Genomic DNA, 20,233 nt, shown 5'->3' with positions numbered 1-20,233 from the left:
CCTTGGCCAAAAGTCATTTGTCATGAATTTGAGGAATCTTATAGAGATTGCCGACTAATCATGTTGTCTTAAAACTCTAGTGATGGCCCACATTTCTCCCCCAACAGCCATTCGTACGGATGACGCGTCGAAGATGATCTGTTGAACCACTAGGCACGAGGCCATCATAGATGGGTGCAACGGAGAGAAGAGAAGCCCGTCACTTTTCAAAATAACATAAGATTTTTTTTAACCTCAATATAAGTACGGCAAGTTGTTTTTTCTTTCATTGTGCGACCAGGACCAAAGTGGCCGGGCCGGTAATTGGGGGCCACTGCACTAAAATACATAACTAAGCTAGTCCCCCCCCCCCTCCAAAGAAAGAAACATAGTTGATGCAATGTGGGTGAAACAAATACTGAAATATTTTAATACAAAACAAAACACTGATCCTGATTTGCGTTTCTCTCGTGAATATGAGCAATATGAACGTCATTACTATTCGTGAATGCAAAGTCACACTTTCTCAGAACACGGAAAAATGGGAGGTGTTGAGTCAATGCGACAAAACTGTCAGTCACCACCGAGACCTTCATGGCACTCATACGCTCAAACTCCTGCCACCCACAACTCCAAAGTCAAGTGTTGACAGAAATTAATTTGAATACTAGTGTCGATCACTCTTGCTGTTATTGTTGAATACAAAGTGACTTTGGTTAGTACAAGGAGGTTTCTTAGCTAATTCAGTCAGCTTACTGGCCACAGCTGTACATTTCTGGTAAACTATAGAAAGCTGTGTTAGCGTTAATTCCATATCCTTGATGTCATGTACTGGTACACTCTTTGACCACAATACGAGTTACAATTTTGAATTACTAGCATACAATTTTAGCCAACAACCTTAATGGTAACTCAATGCTGCACTAGCAACACCGAAATGCCCACCAGTAGTTTTGCCTCACTATTAACATGTTGTTGTCCTGCTAGGATGCCAAAGTTGCAATACTAGTGAGAACAAAGAGCATACTAGTACATGGAGTTTGCTGGATATCAAGGCAATAAATGCTTATACAGTTTATTGGGAAGAGTGAAGCAAAACTCAGTCTGCACTAGTCGGATAGCTACATTACTAGTGAGGCCAACATCCACAGGAGTCGACACCTGCATGTTATAAGTACTATGAAAAGCGCTAGATGTTACCTGGTGGAATTTTGTCACTAGTATTATGAAGTAGCCAAAGTTTTCCTACTAGTGTGCAGAAATGTCGTACTTTAGTGAAATGCAGCCGTGGAAACATGTAGTCCACTAGGAACATGTAGTTGTCCTACTTGTGTGTGGGAATAAAAACATAAAGTAGTTTAAAAAAAATCACAAAAAAAACGTGATTCGTAAGACACAGTTCTTCTAGTATTGCGCTGCCTAGTTTTAGTAGTGGAGACAAATAATGTGCTAGTACACGGACCTTACCATCAAGGCAAATTGAATAAATGCTCATATGGCTTTCCATAGATTACGTAACAGAGGCTGAAGACACAAAAACAAAAACTACACACCTGTTGCCACAAACCGAAGTGGAAATCCAGATAAATAGGCCTCAATGGTGAATTAAGAGAATGTGCTGAAGGTTGAAGTTCCTTAAATGAACATGTCAAACGTCAGCCAACAATGCCTAAAGAGCAGTTGGTCCTCACGGGCCGCAGTAATCCTTTCACCAGGAGTGTGCGACTCCAGCTATTGTTCTGCATCATTTTTAGGCGGTGGAACAACCAGAAGACCTCCTGCCTGAATTTGCCAACACGCGGCTCAGCAGAAATGCACAAAGAGGAAAAAGTGAAAAAAAGTCAAAAGAGGAGAGTGTCTAAGTGCTGGGTTGCTCACAGTGTGCGCAGATGCGCACGGGCCTCTGTCTGTGCGTCTGGACCTGAACTGTGCATCTGCTCAGGCCGTAGGTGTGAAGCAACAGGTGGCGGGCCTTTGCCTGGACATCCTCCCACTTGGTGGCACTTGAGGGCGCTGGAAGCACAACAACGCAACATGAGATTGAAAAAGTGGTCATGAAATTTGCCGTGGTGAAACGTAATCAAGAACAGCGGGAACCTCAACTTGCATTTTTACTGTAACTGAAATGATCCAACTCAAGTGGCTGGAGTCGTCAAGAGTTTGGTCAGGGGAAGCGGTCGATTATTCTAAAAACGGCATTTTGCTCTGTGGTCTGTTCTCACTGCCAGAAATATGAGCAGGCAGTCAAAACAACAATTGACTGATGTTCCAGATAAATAGATAAGTAATGTCTTTTTATTATGTACATTGTGTAGCCCTGGTATATGTCGTTTTAATTCTGAAAAAAACCTGAAAGATTATTAATAATATCAGTTACATTAAAATGACATATCCAGGCATTAACGATAAATCACTATTTAATTAAAATTCACACAAAATAAATTTCTACAACAATGTCATTGCAAAAGGTCTGCATGTGGCCCGTGAGCTCCACATCACCCAGATGTGCGATAAATCTAAGTTCATTTACGAGGTCGATGGGTCGAGAAAGAAAGAAAGCACCAACCAACCAACCCCGGTGCTAATTTGAGAACCACCCCAACATTTCCATCTGCTTAGAAATGCTTGTCGTGTCGAAGTGACTCACTTAGCTGAAGATGCACAAGTGCTGCGGTCTTATCCGCAGTCAGTGCCCAAATATTCAGCTCATCCACCGACTGCACGTCCTCCAGCTTCAGGAGATCCTCTCTGATCTGCGCTGTGTCCAGGTGGCGGGGCACGCCTGGGTAGCGCCCAAGAACGGTAACACCACAACGTGAGTCCACAAGGTCGCACATTTGGGAAGAATGCCATACTTGCCTTCCAGCACGATGACTGTTGTGTCGCGTATGATGCGGACTGTGGTGAACAGAACCAGGACAGAGAAGATGTAGGTGCAGATGGGATCTGCAAGTTTATACTCGGGCTGAGGAGAAAGAGAGAGCAAGAGCGTGGCGGTCATGGCTGAGCCTTAAGTCACGCACCATGTTGTTACGAGTGTTGAGATCATGGTGACAAGCAATTCTACTTGTTAGACTGTCTCGTCAATGAATTGATTGTACTTATTAATTCAGTTTTAATACTCAGGACATTTGTTTTAATTCATTTTTGAAACAGACAACATGAGTGGAATCATTCTGAGATTTGATGTTATTTTTGTTAGGACAAGAAAAAACATTGTCCTCATTTGTGTTGTAAAAACAGTGAGTTATTGACACATGCTCTTTTTTTTCCCCCTCATCCTTCCAAGATAAATATTTTGCAGAGGACGTTTTGCCGCACCTGTACAACCCCAGGTGAGGAAAGAGCATAAGAAAGCGAGAGGGGTGGGGCATTACAGAAATGTGCAACAGCCAAGGAATCCAGTTTGATGGCAAATAATTAAAGATATAAAATGTTAATTTATAAAGAATTGCATGCACATATGGTGTCTCATGAAAGCAATTTTGTAAATTATTTTGAGGGGACAGTAAATGCACGCTGTACATTGTAGAACTTTTTGAGTGTTGTCCCATGAAAAGATCTAATAAAATATTAACAAAAATAAGAGGACGTACTGACTATTGTGAGATACCGCATAAAGCATTGGTGAAAAATATCTGAGATTTGACTTTAAAGCCAGATCACGTAGCCCAACTAGCTTGGCCCCATAAAATATTGCGTTCATGTGTAATAAAAACAATTGCAAGAGCAGTGTCAAGGCACCTTGAAGCGAACGATGTACGCAGCTATGAGAACCCCGAGGCTCTGGAGGAGGTCCCCCAAAGCGTGGATGAAGGCGGCTCGGACAGCCAGGCTGCCATGCGGCCTCTGGTTCTGTGCCGACCCTGCGGACTGCGACCCCGACGCAGCTACCGCGCCGTGAGAGTGACCGTGGCTATGTGAGTGCAGGTGGCCACCTTGGTTTAGTAAGAAGCCCATTCTGAATTGAAAAAAACAAAAACAGAATTTATGTTCATGTTCAACTCACTGCTGTAGTCAAACTCTCACACATAAAGATCTCATTTAGTGCGAAACACATTCAGACTCACATGAGGTTGACAGCCACTCCCACAGCTGCCGTGATGATCATGACATCGCCATCGATGTTGAAGTCTTGGTTTACCGTCCTCTGAACGGCCTCGAAGAGCAGAATGGCAGTCAAGATGTAGATGAGCGCCACGCTGAGGACCGCTGATATCACTTCTGTACGAGAAACAGTCAAGTATCACAGAAGCATTTTTTTAGGTTCTGAATATAATAACTGTAGCATCTTTCATCGTTAAAATCTCTGCACATTATTATTCTCTGACAAATTATGGAAATGGTCAAAAATTGCCTTGTCAATTCAAACCTTCTGGATTTGCATTAAAATGGAAATGTTTTATTGTCATTTGTGCTCCGGCGCCCACCTCTTAAGACGTTTTCACAGAAATGTGAAGAAATAATACTTCATTTGCAACTTCATCTGTACCCCCACACAATGTCACATGACTACGTCGATAACTATAGTGGAGAAAAGTTAAAACTTGTTTAGATTAAAATCGAAGCTCAAACTGGCACCAAAAAAAAAAAAAAAAAACAGCTGCGCGTTTCCAAATGGTCCGCGTGAAGCAGTGTGCGCTTGGATGTATTTGTGAACACAGCCACTGCTCTTTGTAATGATTCTTGTAAAATAAAATTCCTCCCCACCAAAGATGCGACGACTACTCACCATAGCGACTTTTAGGTGTTTTTATTTTTCTTCTTCATGGTGCACTTTTTCACTCAAGCAACTTCTACTCCACAGTGATTTATAGACTGAATACGCAATTGGTTGATGATTTATGTCTGCTGCAGGGCAACTTTGGCATGATTCTTGAGTGACTTGACTGGTAATGAGGAAATATCCATACTCGGCTGGGACAACAAAGCTCCCTACATTATCATTTGAATCCCCCTTTCCTGAGATTGTAAAAGTAAATAATTGAGAAGCATTCCTACACTAACCCTTCCACTGCTTTCTGTCACATCTGGTAACGCATCAGTTTGGGGGCTTGAAAGGAGAGCCTTACCGAGGCGATGCAGTCCAAAGGTGAATCTCTTGGTGGGTGGTTTAGTGGACAGCCAGAGAGCCAGCAGAGAGAACAGGATACCCACCACGTCAGCTAGCATGTGCACAGCATCAGTCATGATGGCTAAACTGTTTGACACATAGCCACCTGAAAAAAAACATACAATGAAATCCACGCTAATCAGAGACAAGTGCATGATCCTCCCACAACATTGGGAAACATGTGATCCTATAAAAGATGTAGTAAAAAAAAAAAAAGTCTTTACAGCCCTCCACAATTGCACATTGAGTCTCAGAAGTTATTGCATAATCCGAACAACAAACAAAGCAGTATGCAGGTTAAGGAACGGCTGGACATAACTTCCCCCAAACCTGACATAGACTCTGCTTACCTATAATTTCAGCCACCATGAAGAGAAAGTAGAGCACAGCTGCAATGACAAGCCTCTTCATCACCTTCCTCTGCTTCATGGTTTCCCTCTTCTTGGTGCAGCTGTCGCATGGGTCCATGTTCAAGCCCGGGCTACCCAAGCTGGAGGGAGAGTCCAGCAGGGAGTCGTCATCTTCCTCACGCCCCGCCACCACCAATGTGTTGACTGGAACCCCGTTGGATGGAGCCCCGGCGGAGTAGTCTGACATCTCGCCGGAGACCACCACCTTCATTTTGGGAAGCCATTTTGGGCACTTAATCGACAACCTCAATATGCATTTAAAGGCACACGAGTATGCTCTTTGACCTCACTAGAACTAGTCCTGTTTTTTTCCCTCCCTTTACTTGTGAGGACAATGCTCATACTAGTGCTTGATCATACTTGCAAGTGTCGCGTTTCAAAAAGCAATTATTTGGAACCCTTGATGTACAGCTCAAGGTCTCCGCACAAGTACGCTCTCTGTAGTAGAATTTGTGGTCACAGCGCACCCGAGTAGTTCCGCAATATGCTGAATTATCTTACAAGTGAGGACAAAAGAGCATACTAGCACACATGAATAAATCCCTATTTGTCCGCACTAGTAAGACAAATCAGAACACAAGTAAAATGACTACGGCCCTAAAATAGACTGCAATCGCCAATTTTGGGACTAGGGAAGTGCGTGACTAAAATTTATGAAAGACTCGCTTTGACTAACTACATGACTTGAGAAGTTTTGCTTGTTTACATTTGGAAATCTGCATTTAGAAAATTTGTATGTAATTTGTTTTGTGTCTATTCAGCTTTCAATCAAGAAGACAATAACTTCCGAAGTGGGTTTTGGAGGCATTTAAAAAAAAAAGATTTTCAATGTGTTAGTACAAATACTGAGTGCAAAGTGGCGAGTGTATGAATACATGTGACTCAGGAAGATTTTATGACTTGACTTACTATGCAACGGCTCAGTAACTTGGGCCTCGCCTGACGCATAAGAATTGGGACTTCGTCATGCTGGCATGGGGTCGAAACCTCCAAAATGTCACGTTGTCACTAATCTATACTTTCTATCTTCATACGTGTTATTTTTACAAATCATGGCCCAATCTTAAGTGTTGAAAATGGCTTGCTCTCATTGACAATGCAAAGTTAATGGCTCCAGAAAGCGCGTTTTTTTTTTTTGTTTGTTTTTTTAATATTTTCCTGAAAAGATATGGTTTGGAGAGGATTCCGCGCAATGCCAGCAATATCTCCACCTCTGCTTAATGCACCTTGAGCTGGATATCAAGTAGATTGAAGAAACGCTTTTCCATACCTTCAGCTTGCTGAATTTGGGCGCTTCATCTTCCACCAGCTCATCGGAGAAGTCGAAGGGCGCCGTGTCGCTGCTCATGTCCCATTCGTCCCGCTCTCTCCTGAAGGCGGAGCGCACCTTGCTCAACAGGCTACCACCAGACATCTTGAAAAGTATCCCAGGCTGACTATGCATAAAGGACACTTTCCTCCCGGTCAATCATTCACATTGCATAGCAGCTAGTAGCACGCAAGTTTACTTCATTAAAACCTGCAAGACATGAAAACAACAGTTACTAAAGAGCATGCACATTCTTATCACAGGTTGCATCTTTCACCTTCAGGCCTGGTTCCATTTAGTACCCTTTCAGCCTGCATCGTGACAAAATCTGTTGTCTTCTTTCACGCTTATGGATCACATTTTGAACTAACATCACTTCTTCACTTAATAAAGGGTTCTACATACATGGTGGTTCGGGGCCGCTAAGTGAGTGCTGGGCCACCTAAAGAAGTCCATCAGTGACGGACTGACAGACCTCCCATCTGTTGTGACAGACGCATGTAAATGCCCACATACGGGTATGTAATATGTATATTTTCCTTCTCTTAAATATTTGTTTCTCATGACTGAATCATAAACTACTAAATAGGAAATGATATTTAAATGTATATCATATTATACCTTGAATATACAAGGCAACTACAACATGGCTCTTGGTGGTCCTGAAGGCTGTAGTACCCCGTAGTAAAAAATAACAAATCATTTTTATTTTATTAACTCGTCAGATTCCAGTTTGTTTGGACAAAATGGATAACGTAAAAAATTACATATTTACACCTTTTGTTCTTTTCTTTCTATAGCATGAGCCAAACTCAACAACATAGTTAATGCTCTTATTCTGGAACCAGTACTGCTATTAATATGGCTATTGTTGTGCCCATTTCTCTCCCATCCCATTTTTGGTTGCTTAATCCATCTGTTTTGTCTCACTGTCAACCATCTGTTTCACTACTGTTTGAGGTTTCCTCTAAAAAGGAAGTCATTCATTGTCTCCGTCACTGTTTGCTCATGTATAGTTTAGTTAGTTTTTTGAAATGCAAATATATCGTGGCCCTCATTGGAAAGTCAAACATTCTTTTTACCACCTTTCCTTAATCTTTGTGGGAAAACTTCATCAGGTGAAGTATATTGGATGACACTGTTTAAATTGAATCCAACAATACTTTGACTTAACAATACTCAGCCATTATTGGTAGGTATTTGCATTAACACGGCGGAAAAAAATGTAAATGATGTGAGGTGGAAAATATTTCACCCCAGGTAGCTAAACGCATCCTGGTATATAAGAAGACATTGTAAAAAGATCGAAAGTCAACTTCAATGAAACAGCTGCAGCTAAACAGTAACATGAGAGCTCGTAAATGGGAGATGTTTCGTCGTGTCAGCAGGCGACTTTCATAAAACGACTTTTCATTTTTTTTTTTAAAAATGACATAAACAGTGCTAAACTTACCTGACGAAATATTTTCGAGCGATGTCTTCGGCAAGCCTGGAGCATCTTTAGAGTCGTCCGAACTAAGTGACCAGGAAAAGAAAAGCTGAGCAAATTCAACTAGCAAGTTTGGTGGAGATTCGAGAGTCACGTGAGCGGCCGAGTCACATGACGTCTGTCAGCCTCAAACTACTCAAAATGTAAACCTCGTCGTTGTCTGAGCAGCTTTTATACTCATCAAATACACGCCTGAAGTCGCCACGGAAAAGAAATTCCAACGGGTAATGTGTTGTACATCGATTGACTTTGAACGCTCGTTTAATGTGTGGCTCGTTAACGAAAATGCAAAAAAAAAAAGAAAAAGTCCGATTGGATACACACGGCGTAGAAACAAATAGCTCGTTAGCCTTCGTGGGTTGTTTTTTGCGGCGACAACATGTGACGCGCCGCAACGCGTCATGCGATTAACGCCGTGTGATAAATTTGTTAAAACGTCACATTTCATCGGATCTTTTACAGGTTACCGAGTCAAATCGTTTACGAAAGACACTACTAGACCAAACTAGTAGCCAGGTGTCACGAACCATTAGCCGACCTCACCATACCAGTAGCGCCAAGCTACACACTCGTGGCATGTTGTCTGTCCTACTGGTATGCCCAAATTGTCCTGCTAGTGATCAGAACTGCCTTACTAGCTATCGGGAGATCACAGAATTCAGGTCCAGTTAATGCACTTTCCCATCATTCGTTAATGGTAGAATGAATATCTTAATAGTAACGCCCCCCCCTCCATACTGTATCACATCTCTTGTATGACAGCTTTTGTATAATAGTGGAATTGGAATTTTATAATGTAACTAGTCGTAATTACATTTATTTATTTCACTCTCATTCTAATTTGCAACGCAGACCAGGTTGTAGGCAGAAGTCGCACATAATTTGGGTGTTTTTCTACTAGTAGAACCACAGTCGTCCCGCTACTGAGGACAAAGAATAGTATACTAGTCCATGGACATTTAGACGGATACATAAAAACAGCTTTATGGAATCCATTGGATTCAATCGTTTTCCAGCTTCTGCAGACCTTGTTGATGAGATGACCATTTGAATCAGGTGTGTTGCAGCTTGGAGAGATGATAAACAGGCATGACACCGGCCCTCTAGGAACAGGATTGAAGCATGATGTGGATTCTCATCCTCTTTGTTTTCAATGTGTTATCCCCATCTTGTGGAAGGAGATTGGTGTCAATTATTTGTAGTTCACTGTGGTAGGAAAGTGTAAAAAAACATCTGATTTCCTGGCATCTTTTCCAGGTCGCTGAGTCTTGCAGTGTATGGAGGGAATGGAGGGTGAAGGACCCTCGTCTATGGTTGAACCTCCACTTATCGAAGGTGTGTAATTTGGTACCAAAGCTGCACACACGCTACACACTCTTGACTTGTCAAATGGTTTGCTGCTCTTCCTTGCAAAGTGCAAATCCCAAAAGTCCAAATCACTATAAAAACAAGTACAAATTAAAGTACAAGCACAATAAAAACATTTGATGAGACAAGATCAAATCAATAAAAACACAGGAACACAAGAAAAATAAAACAACACATCATTAAAACACAGCACCAATATGAGCTAAATGTAAGAGTAAAAATGTGGGCCTTTACTTTAGCTTTAAAAATCTCAACTGAGCAAACTTGCCCTACGTCGAGAAAGACGGCATTCCAGAAGAGAGAGAACAAGATTGTAATCATTAGTGGAAATAAATTCTCCAACTATCCATGCTCTACACATCTATTGTCAAATTTATCCTGTGTTAGTTTAGTTTGTTTTTCATGGAGGTAAATGGACAAGCCCAAAAAAAAATTCTACATTTGCCATCATCTTTCAGATGAGCAATTGTCGGCGGAGGAGCCAATGTATGTGGAGAACTGCGGCCATGTGGAAAATGCGTGCCTAGACAAGGAAGCGGTGTACAAGCTGACAGAGGGCTTGCTTTCCCACTACCTGCCTGGCCTACACAACTCAAAACGGACCCTCCAAGAGCTCACGTGAGTTGATAGATGACTCCAGATCATCAACTCACTGTTCCTCAACGTCAACATGCAATACAGTGGAACCTTTTAAGTTGAGCACCATGTAGGTGGACCTCCAATTTGTTCTTATATGAAAACAAAAGTTCTCAAGGAAGTCATGTAAAGTCATTTTTTCCTCTGGCTTAAACTGGCGACATTTTGAATCCTTAATTAATTATTCAGGCTTTTCTTTTTTTTCAAATGAAAATTTCAACATTCTTAACAATCATTCAAGTAGGAAGACCATTTAGCCTTTGTAATATCTGAACTCTCCCTTTGAAGGCAGCACTAACGGGACATTCTTTGCATAGCAGCTGTTACAGAATGGAGTTGAATAGTCTAACATTTCTATGTGGCATACGTAGTGCAGTGCTTCTCAAACCTTTTTTATAAAAAAAAAAAATCCACTCTCATAATCAATCATTAAAATTCAGTAGAGCCCAAGAGCTCATCAAAAAACAAGGCAGAGGTTTTATCCTTATGTAAGATGTTTTGTAATTATGCCGAGTTTGAACGTCAACAACATGGCGCTTAATTATTGGACAATTAAAAACTACTCTACTTAATGATTCTATTCCGCGGGTGCTGTTCTCAAGAGACCCCCCCCCATCCCGCGTGTCCCTCTTCCGACACACCTGATTCAAATGAGCAGGAATGTTTATCAGGATTCTCAGAGCTTGCCGGTGATTCCTGATTGTTTGAATCAGGTGTGTTGGAGGAGGCAGACATCTAAAACAGGCTGGATAGTGGCTCTCGAGGACTGGACTTGGGCAGAACGGTTCTATTCATAACTGCGCCTAAATAAAAGATTAAATGTTAATTGTACTTAGCAACTGTACTTTAGCGGAGTACTAGTGGTGGGTAAATGAAGCTTCAAATCTGCTTCATGAAGCAGTTGTAGTATTTTTGGACTCCTCTAGATGGCACTCTCCGTTCAACATTGAGCTGAAAGCACAACGAATTGCCATTTTTAAACCATTTATTCAAACCAACAGTGCCATCTAGAGGACTGAAAAATATGGCAGCTGGTTCATGAAGCACAGTTGAAGCTTCACTTTCCGATCACTACGGATTACTATAAAGTTGAAGCCACTGTAACAAGTCGACTTGGTAAAATGTATTTTACGTGCTCTTCCAGACAAAATCAGCTCGTATTGTTGGACACGCTGGACCAAGAAGTCACCAAGTTCCGAGAGTGCAACACCTTACTTGACCTTAATTCACTGGTAAGTTTGACCCTTACTTCCACCAGTTCCTCCAACATGTTCCTTTATCCATTTTTTTCTTTGCTTTCCAGTTTACAGAGGCCAGGGTTTACCACAACAAACTGGTTAATATCAGGAAAGAGATGATTTTGCTCCATGAGAGGACAACAAAACTAAAGGTAATTATTATTTTTTTGTCTATGGATTTTTCTTTTTTTAAATCCAAGATTTTTTCTTACTCCTTCAAGACCTGCTTCTTCTATTATTTGCCTCATTGCATGTCTATCTGCATGGATAATGACATTTTGGACGTACTTATTGCACTTATCTGTTTTTTTAATTCCCCCCTGGTCCTCAATTATGGTTTATCTTCTCCTTGCGTCGATGACGAAAGCCCCGTTTGTTTCCACGTGGTTTCAGAAAAGAGCTTTAAAGCTGCAGCAGCACAAGCAGAAGGAGGCACTGGAGAGGGAGAACCAGCGTGAGAAGGAGCTGGAGAGAGAGCGACAGCTTATTGCCAAACCAGCTAAAAGAACATAAGCTTCTGCAGTATGGTGCTTTTTGCATGTTTCAGCCCATTTTTTTTTTTTTACAAAGCAACAGTAATGTACATAGCTGCTAAGCAATTACAATCACTTTAGGGACACTTTTGCGGGCCAAAGTTAATGAGTGTCATTCAGTTGCTGATTTACACCACTAAGAAATTTCAGATGCCCGACGCCATCAAGTGAAGGATTTTTTTTTTTAATGTTCACTGTACTAAAATCATCACTGGATAGTTTTTCGAAGTACAAATGCAGTATTCTCCACCAAATGTCACCAATCTACTTGTCAATATTCCAATGAAGGAAACAAGAAATGTTGCAGTATGAACAGCTATTTATGTACAATACGCCTTGGGAGGAAATTAAATCCTGATTGGATTCAAATGCTAAAGGATGTTGATCAAAAATCCATCTGACTGAAAAACAGTGATGCCATAAGAGCTGTATGGTGGTGAAGAACTCAACTCGGCCAATTACGGTAAACAACAAGCGGCAGTTAGGAACCTTAGGAAGGTTCATTTTGCGCAAAGCTGACATAGAATGCAAGATGCCATAGATGGGCTAATGAATAGATTTGTGTCTTACTGTTTTAACCCTTTAAAGCAATGGATATTTAAACACAAACCGTGGCGCATCACATGTAGACACACCTTACCCGGAGGCACATTTTCTTCATGAACCGAAAAAGTATTTTTGCATCTTCATGAGCTGAATACTCACATTTCTAATGTACTGTTTATCTGTATTAATCTGCCCCCACATGTGTAAGGCGCAACAGACTCGCAATTAATTATGATGCCCATTGCCCCCCAAAAGGACATTACTCTGTTAAAAAATGTTTGTGTGTGTATGTAGCTTTAAACTTTGTGTTGGACTGCATTGGAAGTTTTAAATGTTGTATTCTGTATATGTTTTGATTTCAGTGATTCTTTCGCATAACACTAGAGATAATCATTGTACTACTAGTGGTACTCATACCACACTTTGAGAATGGCTGCGATTTAATTGCAATTCATTACAAAGTTATTTTTAATTCTGGAACAAATTAATGCCATTATCATTCATTTCAATGTGAAAAAAAATAATTTGAGATAAGTGTTTTGAATTCCAAGTTTGGTCAAGGAATGGATTCAACTTCTTTTTTTTTTTAATTAAATTACTGCACATCAGTTAAATGCAATTTAAAAAAAGAGACAATCTAAAAGTGTGCAAAAATGACGATTCAGTCCTCAGTATTCCCACAGATTGACTGGAGCTAATGTGGCTTGCAGCTGTGCATGATGCAAAAACAACATGGTGTAATTTTTCCCCCACTACTTCATATTAATTTATTGGTACTTACAACTGTCATGCTCTGATGACGCATTCAAGCTTTATCCTGTCTGTTGTTGAGAGAAAGTGTTATTGTAATTGTTACGGGCCATTGTACCCCTCAATTGTTTGACGTTATAAAGTGTGCGTTTAAAAGTGACCGGGGTGTGTTTGACTCACTATAACGAACTTACTTTCGGTATACAATACATTTCCTTATTTCTAATTAGTTTCAGGGATCATTCAGACGCATCATGTGAGGCTAGCCGCATTTGAAAGTTGAGGCTTTCCAGTTGTTTGCATCGGCTATTGCTGCCCTCTAGTGGAAAAGAGTTTAAATTGTTTTGCCCTCACTATGCGCTGATGGCAGTTTAACTACATGAAAAAAATAAAGATTTTGTACTGTTCGTCATTTGTATTAAGTAAGTATTGTTTTTGGCCTATTTTGTGAAAAATGCTAATTTCCTGTGGCACTGCTGATGATTTCACAGCACAATGTTGGACATTAATGGTCAGAAATAGTCCTTGACAAGCACAATACAACTAACGTCTGTATAGTTTTTTAAAATGTATTTTCTACGCTGCATTTATAATAAGATTTCCGGAAGGCAACTCTTTGCGGACGTACAGTAAGTACCGTTGGATGCAATGACAATGTCAGCCCACAAGAGGTCAGCATGGGCATTTAAAAGAGTTTCTCAACGGCGCCTCAATCCTCAGCGCTGATGCGGTTTTTTTCCCACCGTATTGGTTGTATTTTCCATTAATTGGCACAGGTGATTGCATTTTTCTCTTCTATTGCACTGGTGGGAAGTAACGGAGCAAATTCTTTATTAAGATACTAACTTGTATTTTTCAGGCATCTGAACTTGATTATTTTCATAACATTTTTTTTTAATTTATATTCCCGATCTTGAAATGCACATCTGTACGAACAATTCTTAGTCAAAAATAGTCGCCTCACTTTTTTTTCAACATTCTCAACATGACATTGGCTAATGAGAGGCCCATATGACTTTGAGTATCATTTGTCGTTTTTTACACAACAAACTAGCACTCAACTAGTGATGGGAAAATTAAGCTTAACTAAAGGGTTTATAAATGGCAATTCAGTGTGCTTTCAGCCCAATGTTGAACCGAGAGCGCCATCTAGAGGAGTCCAAAAATACTACAACTGGTTCATGAAACAGATTTGACGCTTCATTTACCCATCACTACGCTCAACATCATAAGGTATATTTTTTTTCAACTTATCAAAAGCTAATTCAGTATTTTCTTTGGTTATTCAGTGTCAGTGTACAATCTTAATGAAACTGTTAACGTTTGATAAAAGTCAAGACAACGAGAGCTAGCGCTTAAATATGATCCCCTTATCAGTACAAGCACTGTGCAAGTTTATAAGAAGAAAACTGCAGAGGAGTGTTGTTTTATTTTTTTCTTAATATTATCAAATTATCAAACCCAATCAAATTGTAATTGACAGTAAAAAATAATTTCAGTCTGTAATTTTTACTTTTCAGTCAGTACAAGACTGGTACTTCTGATTTTACCCGATTATTTTTTATTCCACAGAGTGTGAGCCACCTCTTTTAAGTAGTCAGGCAGTGGTTTTCAAAATAGTTAACTCATTTCAGCCACCATTGTTTTGTACCAGCTATAAAAAAAGCCACTTTTTTTCCTTGTGTTTTGATAGAAAGGTAGGTTACATTCCTATGCATCCCAACAGGACCACGTGTCTGTTGGATTCCTGCCAATTCACATAAAGCTCCAGTTTTATACTACTGCTGCAAACCAACCGTGTGTGGTTGGTTTGCGCGGAGCTGAAAGTGTACCACAGAGTGGTCATGGAAGGGTCCAGACTGGGGAGGCAGCCGTCTTAACTCTGTGCCGACAAAAAGCGAGATGCTGCAATGTGGCCACTTGTCACACGCGCCAAAATTTGTATGCATTTTAAAATGCAATTCTTTTGCGCAAGAATGCCAGAAAGCGGATCAGCGGTTGTTTGTGGGGAATTCAATATTGTGTTTGGTATTTATTTAAGCACCACAATGTTTAACCATCTGACTTAATTTCGTCGAATGAAAATTCGTTGAATTCAAACCAATGTGAAACACAAACGGCCCTTGATGCCTAAAGTGCCTCCTTTTTTTTTTTTTTTTGCATGTGTTTGTGCTATCTGTGGACTTACAACGGTAAAACGTTAACTTAGTCCCCCGAAAATAGGGCGAACAAAAATTACTTCAGGAATCGATAAAGTTCTAAGCGTTTGAGTGTGTGGATGGGAGTGCAGCATGACTCCATGAAGAAGCGGCATCGAAGGGTGGGCGAATCAGGCAGTTGCGACCTCAAATATACCCCCTTCCAATTTACTTACACGCTAGTAACTATTAAATGATGTTTTTTTTTTTACAAATTGTCTGCACAAGTTTTTGAGCTCACAATACACATAGGCATATATTCTTTATCCTCTGCGAAGAAAGACTACGATTACTATGGCTTATTGAACAACTTGTACCGTCTCCTTCGTGCATTTCTGTATTATACAGTATTGCCCTCAAATGTCGAAGATACTTAAGGTATTTAATTAGTCATTAGTTTGTTTTATAAAGTACAAACAATATTAAAGGATGCAGCATTACAAATATGTTTTTTTGGAGGCGAGTGGAGTCATTTCCATATGGAAAGATGATTTGAAAGTTTTTCGAGTACTTATTAGCACAGTCATGAAAAAAAAAAAATGAATGGCAAATGATGGACAAAAGGTGTCCCGGTACGTATACGAGTCCTCCCAATTTTCTTTTGCTTCGTCCAAAAACACCACCGTCTCAAATGAGTCAATTTGACGCTCTTCCTGCTGGCATGGGTGGATGGCATCCTGAGAGGTAGACCGTCTGGATCGTTCTCCTCCAAGTGCTTCGTTTTGAACTCGTGTCCGCTTTTAGAAAGTTGGCTGTCAGAAAAAATGCAAAAGCCCCTTACTTTGACGAAGCCACAGACACGGAGCAGGAGGAGATGATGAAGTTGTAGCGGGCAGACCTTCCTGTCTCTGTAAACAGTGATTCAGACGGAGGGCTGAGGAGTGGGAGGCTGTGGTCTGCTTCAGACGAGCAACAGCGAGCCTCTCCCAGAGCCGCCATAACAGGATATGGTCCTCAGGCCCACACCGATGACGGCTGCGTGGTGTCATTATTTCCCTCAGGTTTTTACCAGTCGGTCTTTGCGGCGGCATTTGCGAAAGCTGTTGTTTGGCCCTATGTAGAGTTTGACCGATGGCTCTGGAAAACATATCGCTTTGTGGTGTTTTGGACCAATGTGACAGCAAATGAGGTTACTTTCCTCTCTCTTCCCCACCGCTCCTTATATAACTACATACGCACGTCTGGCTTTCGAGCACAGGGAGAACATTAGTAATTAAGTGTCCGTGACTCGACAGATGTTTCAAAAATAGACATTTAATCGAAACAGCGCCATGTAACCAATGGGATTTTCCAAAACGCTGTAAATAATCGACAACCAAAAACACTGAACTTGCAATCCAGTGAAATTTTGAACCTGGGATGTTTTTTTTTCATTTTTTTTTGAAGGGGATCTAAATATCTGATTTAAAGACACCCTTGTCATGTTTCGAGAGCGATTATTTTTATGCTCTTTAATAAAATTTTTGAAATAATAAAAAAGACATTTAAAAATCTTATATATTGAAAAACAGCAAGGATAAGGATAAGACAAAGTGTCAAAGTGTACCAGTCCCTCCATTTTTACAGTAAACGTCCCGTCTTCCTCAACTAATAAATTTATCATCTTACAATATACGTTAATAATTATGCTCAAAGATGTACATTTATAGAATAAACCTACAACCGGGCGTCAAAAGCATGATGACCGAGGATTTAACTTTGACTACAGTTACATGCAGTCAATATTCGGGTTAAGGTCAAAATTCCGGTTTATGAAACATTTGGATTCTCTTATCTTGAAATGAGGCTTACTTTGTTTTATTCCGTGTAAAACAATAGTGTGCCGCCATCAAGAGGCTAACAGTAGAATTACACCAAAAATCATCATTTTCTGCCCAATTCCGTTCGCCGTTTCTACTTTGCCGAACAGAGCAACTGCGCCACCAATGGAGATTGTGCCTGCTAGAGCGAAGGGACCAAGATGATGCATTTAATCGTAACGCAAAAATGATCTAGAAGGCAGCGGCGTAGCTGATATGCGTGTGCGGAGAATTCTTTACACATAACACCCAAACCGCTGCTGTGCTAGCTTACTTTGCAGCAGCAGCAACAAGCTGTGTGGCCTTAAAGAGACCTTGCGTGTTTTGCGGAAGCGAGCCAGGGAAATCGGAGTCCATCAATGCAGCATGTGACTAAACGGACCCGTCACGAGAGAGAATGTGTGCCGCATTCTAGGTGCAGCAACAATTTATGACGTGCACGCGGCATGTGTTGCATGTGCGCCGAGCTGAAGAACACGTGTGATGTGGCCGTTGTCGCCTGCGCGTTTGCGGGAGTTGAAAGAGGCCTTAAGGCAAAGCTATGTCATTGTATTAAACATAGTACTGTCAAGCGATTTTTTTCAAACTAATTAATCGCAAAGAATTCCGTCATTAATTGTGATTAATTACATTATTCTACGGCTATTTTTTGTGAAACTTTTAACAAGTATTTACTTGAATCTATATCATGCAATTAATGTAAAATGTTTGAATGTTTGAATTTTGTTTTGCAAAATGTGCAAATTATTTTTGAAGTAAATAAAACTGAGTTAACTGAGTTAAAATAATTAATCGCGTGATTTAAAAAAATAAAAATAATCTTGAGTTAACGCTTTAATTTTGACAGCCCAAGTTAAATATAAATAAAATATGTTATTTTATTTTTTTTAGGTGAGTATCTGTAACAGGGTTACACTTAACACATTAAAATATATGATGAGATAAATAAAATATCTCATAAAAAGTATATTGTTGAGAGTTGAGCTGGACAAATCAAATTATACGATGATTTATGTTTTATTTTTCTTAAAAACATCAAATATGATCATTGGTCTGTATTTCAAATCGTTTGGACCTTCCATCCAGGAATGACCCGTAAACGTCGTATAGAATAATAACGGCTCGGCATGGCTGATCAACATGTTTCGTCTGGAGTTATTTGACATCGTTGAACAGTTTGTCCATACAACGTGTTTGGATGTCTGACCTCTCGTCTTGTTGTGTCGGTTTTGTGGCCTAGTTTCTCCCGACGGCAGACGAATTCAGTGTAAACACAGACATTTGTGGTCAACCACGGGAGGTGAGGAGGATAATTTTTCCGCACCAATCCCGCAGGTGCAGCGCTAGGTGGCTCGAAAGCACGGCGGCCTCGCCTCGTTCATGTTTTCAAAACAACTCCAGGTGTCGCTTTTACTGCGCAAACCACTGCACACATTTGTCTGCTTCTCGTTGACGCTCGTAAAAGACTTAAATATAGAAACGACTAAGTAACCTTTGTGAATTAATCAAACGTATATTTCTCGTGCACTTTGAGGTTACCACAAAAAGTACAGTCGTCTCGTTAGACGTCTTGTGCTGTTTCTGAATTTAAGCTTCTTTTCCAGCAGCCGTCTTGTATATATTTTGTGCAAACAACAAAATGGTTTTGTTCCAGGACAAAAAAAGGAGAGAACAGCACATGGGATTACGGGGAAGGTTTATTTATATACAGTAGCAACTTGATTTCCAAATTTAATTCATTCTGTGACCGAGCTCAGGGTCCACGATAAATGTTGCTAAACTAGCGAGCCGCTGCCGTCTGATTTGGCAAATTTTATTTTATTTTACGTTACACTTGTGTGACGTGTTCATGATAAAATTATATTTATTCTCTAGACACACTTGGCTGTGCACTTTTTTCTGTGGAATATATGAATTCTATTTCAGTTGTTTTCTTTTTTTTTTTTTACTGCGAAACGTATTAGAAAACTTGTATGAATTGTAGGCTAAGCATTTTCCTGGAGTAGATTGTGACGTTGGAGGTTCTGCTGTTAATAAAGACCTTTTCACCATGACACACGCACCTCATGGGTGAAAAAAAGTTCAAGCTTTCCCTGAGTATACACACCCTTATATGTCATTTTGCCATGTCAGAGCAATAAAGAAAATGGAAAATGGCTTGAATGATCGATTTTTGCATTCTTTTCAACTATTGTAGTCAAACAATGTTATGAGAGAAAAAAAGCCAAATTTGCTTCATGAACCAGCTGCTGTATTTTTAAGTTCTCCAGATGGCACTGTTGGTTTAAATAAAGGCTTTAAAAGAATGGCGAGTCAGCACAATGTTGAACAGAGAGTGCCATCTAGAGGAGTCCAAAAATATTACAACTGGTTCATGAAGCGGATTTGAAGCTTCATTTACCCATCACTAGTAATTTCAACAGCGAGATTGATTGAAAAAAATAGTTGTGGTGGGAATTTAGACCGTTAATACGATCATTGAAGGACTGGATAATTAAATCAAATTTCACGCGACATAATATACAATATAAGTGGAATCGAAAAAGGATGTATGCTTGATCAACAACAACAAAAATGCGCACAATAAAAAAGTATGCATCCTCCGAGGTGCCGCGGCAAGTCAGTGTTTGCAAAGTCTGACCTGAGGTGAAGATGTGAGGTCTGAAGGGAGGATTTATGGTGTTGTTTATTTGCTCTATTTGAGTCCACCACAGCAGCCTGTTGCTTCCTCTGCTCCTTGGATTCACTGTGTCGAGGTGGAGTGGATAGAACGGGAGTGCACACAGAAAAAAAATAAGAAAATCTCTCACATATCCAAATAAGATGCAGTCGTAGAGGCCTACTAACCCCAGAGTGGCAGTTGGA

General features: G+C 40.3%; 2 protein-coding genes across 5 annotated transcripts; one reads left to right on the top strand and one right to left on the bottom strand.

Moving 5' to 3' along the window:
• Window positions 1–382: 382 nt before the first annotated feature.
• On the bottom strand, window positions 383–20,135 carry slc30a4 (solute carrier family 30 member 4). Of its 4 annotated transcripts, none has more exons than XM_088296303.1 (11): window positions 20,010–20,135; window positions 9,328–9,739; window positions 8,265–8,326; window positions 6,773–7,021; window positions 5,443–5,707; window positions 5,052–5,198; window positions 4,050–4,203; window positions 3,724–3,940; window positions 2,839–2,944; window positions 2,627–2,761; window positions 383–1,992 (listed from the first exon to the last, which is right to left on the bottom strand). In XM_088296303.1, exons 4-11 carry the CDS (start codon window positions 6,944–6,946, stop codon window positions 1,838–1,840), a joined length of 1,353 nt encoding a protein of 450 aa, XP_088152429.1. In that variant the 5' UTR covers window positions 6,947–7,021; window positions 8,265–8,326; window positions 9,328–9,739; window positions 20,010–20,135; the 3' UTR covers window positions 383–1,837. The 4 variants fall into 4 exon arrangements, with proteins under 4 accessions (XP_088152429.1, XP_088152431.1, XP_088152430.1 ...); XM_088296305.1 differs by having other exon boundaries at window positions 9,328–9,468; window positions 20,010–20,132; XM_088296304.1 differs by lacking the exon at window positions 20,010–20,135 and adding an exon at window positions 11,831–11,963.
• Window positions 8,358–12,361, top strand: bloc1s6 (biogenesis of lysosomal organelles complex 1 subunit 6). Its single transcript, XM_088296313.1, has 6 exons — window positions 8,358–8,524; window positions 9,558–9,635; window positions 10,127–10,286; window positions 11,449–11,536; window positions 11,608–11,694; window positions 11,936–12,361. Exons 2-6 carry the CDS (start codon window positions 9,578–9,580, stop codon window positions 12,053–12,055), a joined length of 513 nt encoding a protein of 170 aa, XP_088152439.1. The 5' UTR covers window positions 8,358–8,524; window positions 9,558–9,577; the 3' UTR covers window positions 12,056–12,361.
• Window positions 20,136–20,233: the final 98 nt, after the last annotated feature.

This window comes from Idiotropiscis lumnitzeri, chromosome 5 (genome assembly GCF_059441095.1).
Source record: "Idiotropiscis lumnitzeri isolate Australia: NSW breed Sydney's pygmy pipehorse chromosome 5, RoL_Ilum_1.0, whole genome shotgun sequence".
Lineage (NCBI taxonomy): Eukaryota > Metazoa > Chordata > Actinopteri > Syngnathiformes > Syngnathidae > Idiotropiscis > Idiotropiscis lumnitzeri.
Note: the sequence above shows the minus strand (reverse complement) of the source record. Positions and strands in the feature narration are given on the sequence as shown.

Coding starts and splice junctions, on each gene's coding strand:
- slc30a4 (XM_088296303.1), bottom strand. CDS start 6,946: ATGCATAGTCAGCCTGGGATACTTTTCAAGATGTCTGGTGGTAGCCTG. Junction 5,199..5,442: donor CATGGTGGCTGAAATTATAG/GTAAGCAGAGTC, acceptor GTTTTTTTTCAG/GTGGCTATGTGTCAAACAGT. Junction 4,204..5,051: donor CTTTGGACTGCATCGCCTCG/GTAAGGCTCTCC, acceptor TTTCTCGTACAG/AAGTGATATCAGCGGTCCTC.
- bloc1s6 (XM_088296313.1), top strand. CDS start 9,578: ATGGAGGGAATGGAGGGTGAAGGACCCTCGTCTATGGTTGAACCTCCA. Junction 9,636..10,126: donor TGAACCTCCACTTATCGAAG/GTGTGTAATTTG, acceptor ATCATCTTTCAG/ATGAGCAATTGTCGGCGGAG. Junction 10,287..11,448: donor CGGACCCTCCAAGAGCTCAC/GTGAGTTGATAG, acceptor GTGCTCTTCCAG/ACAAAATCAGCTCGTATTGT.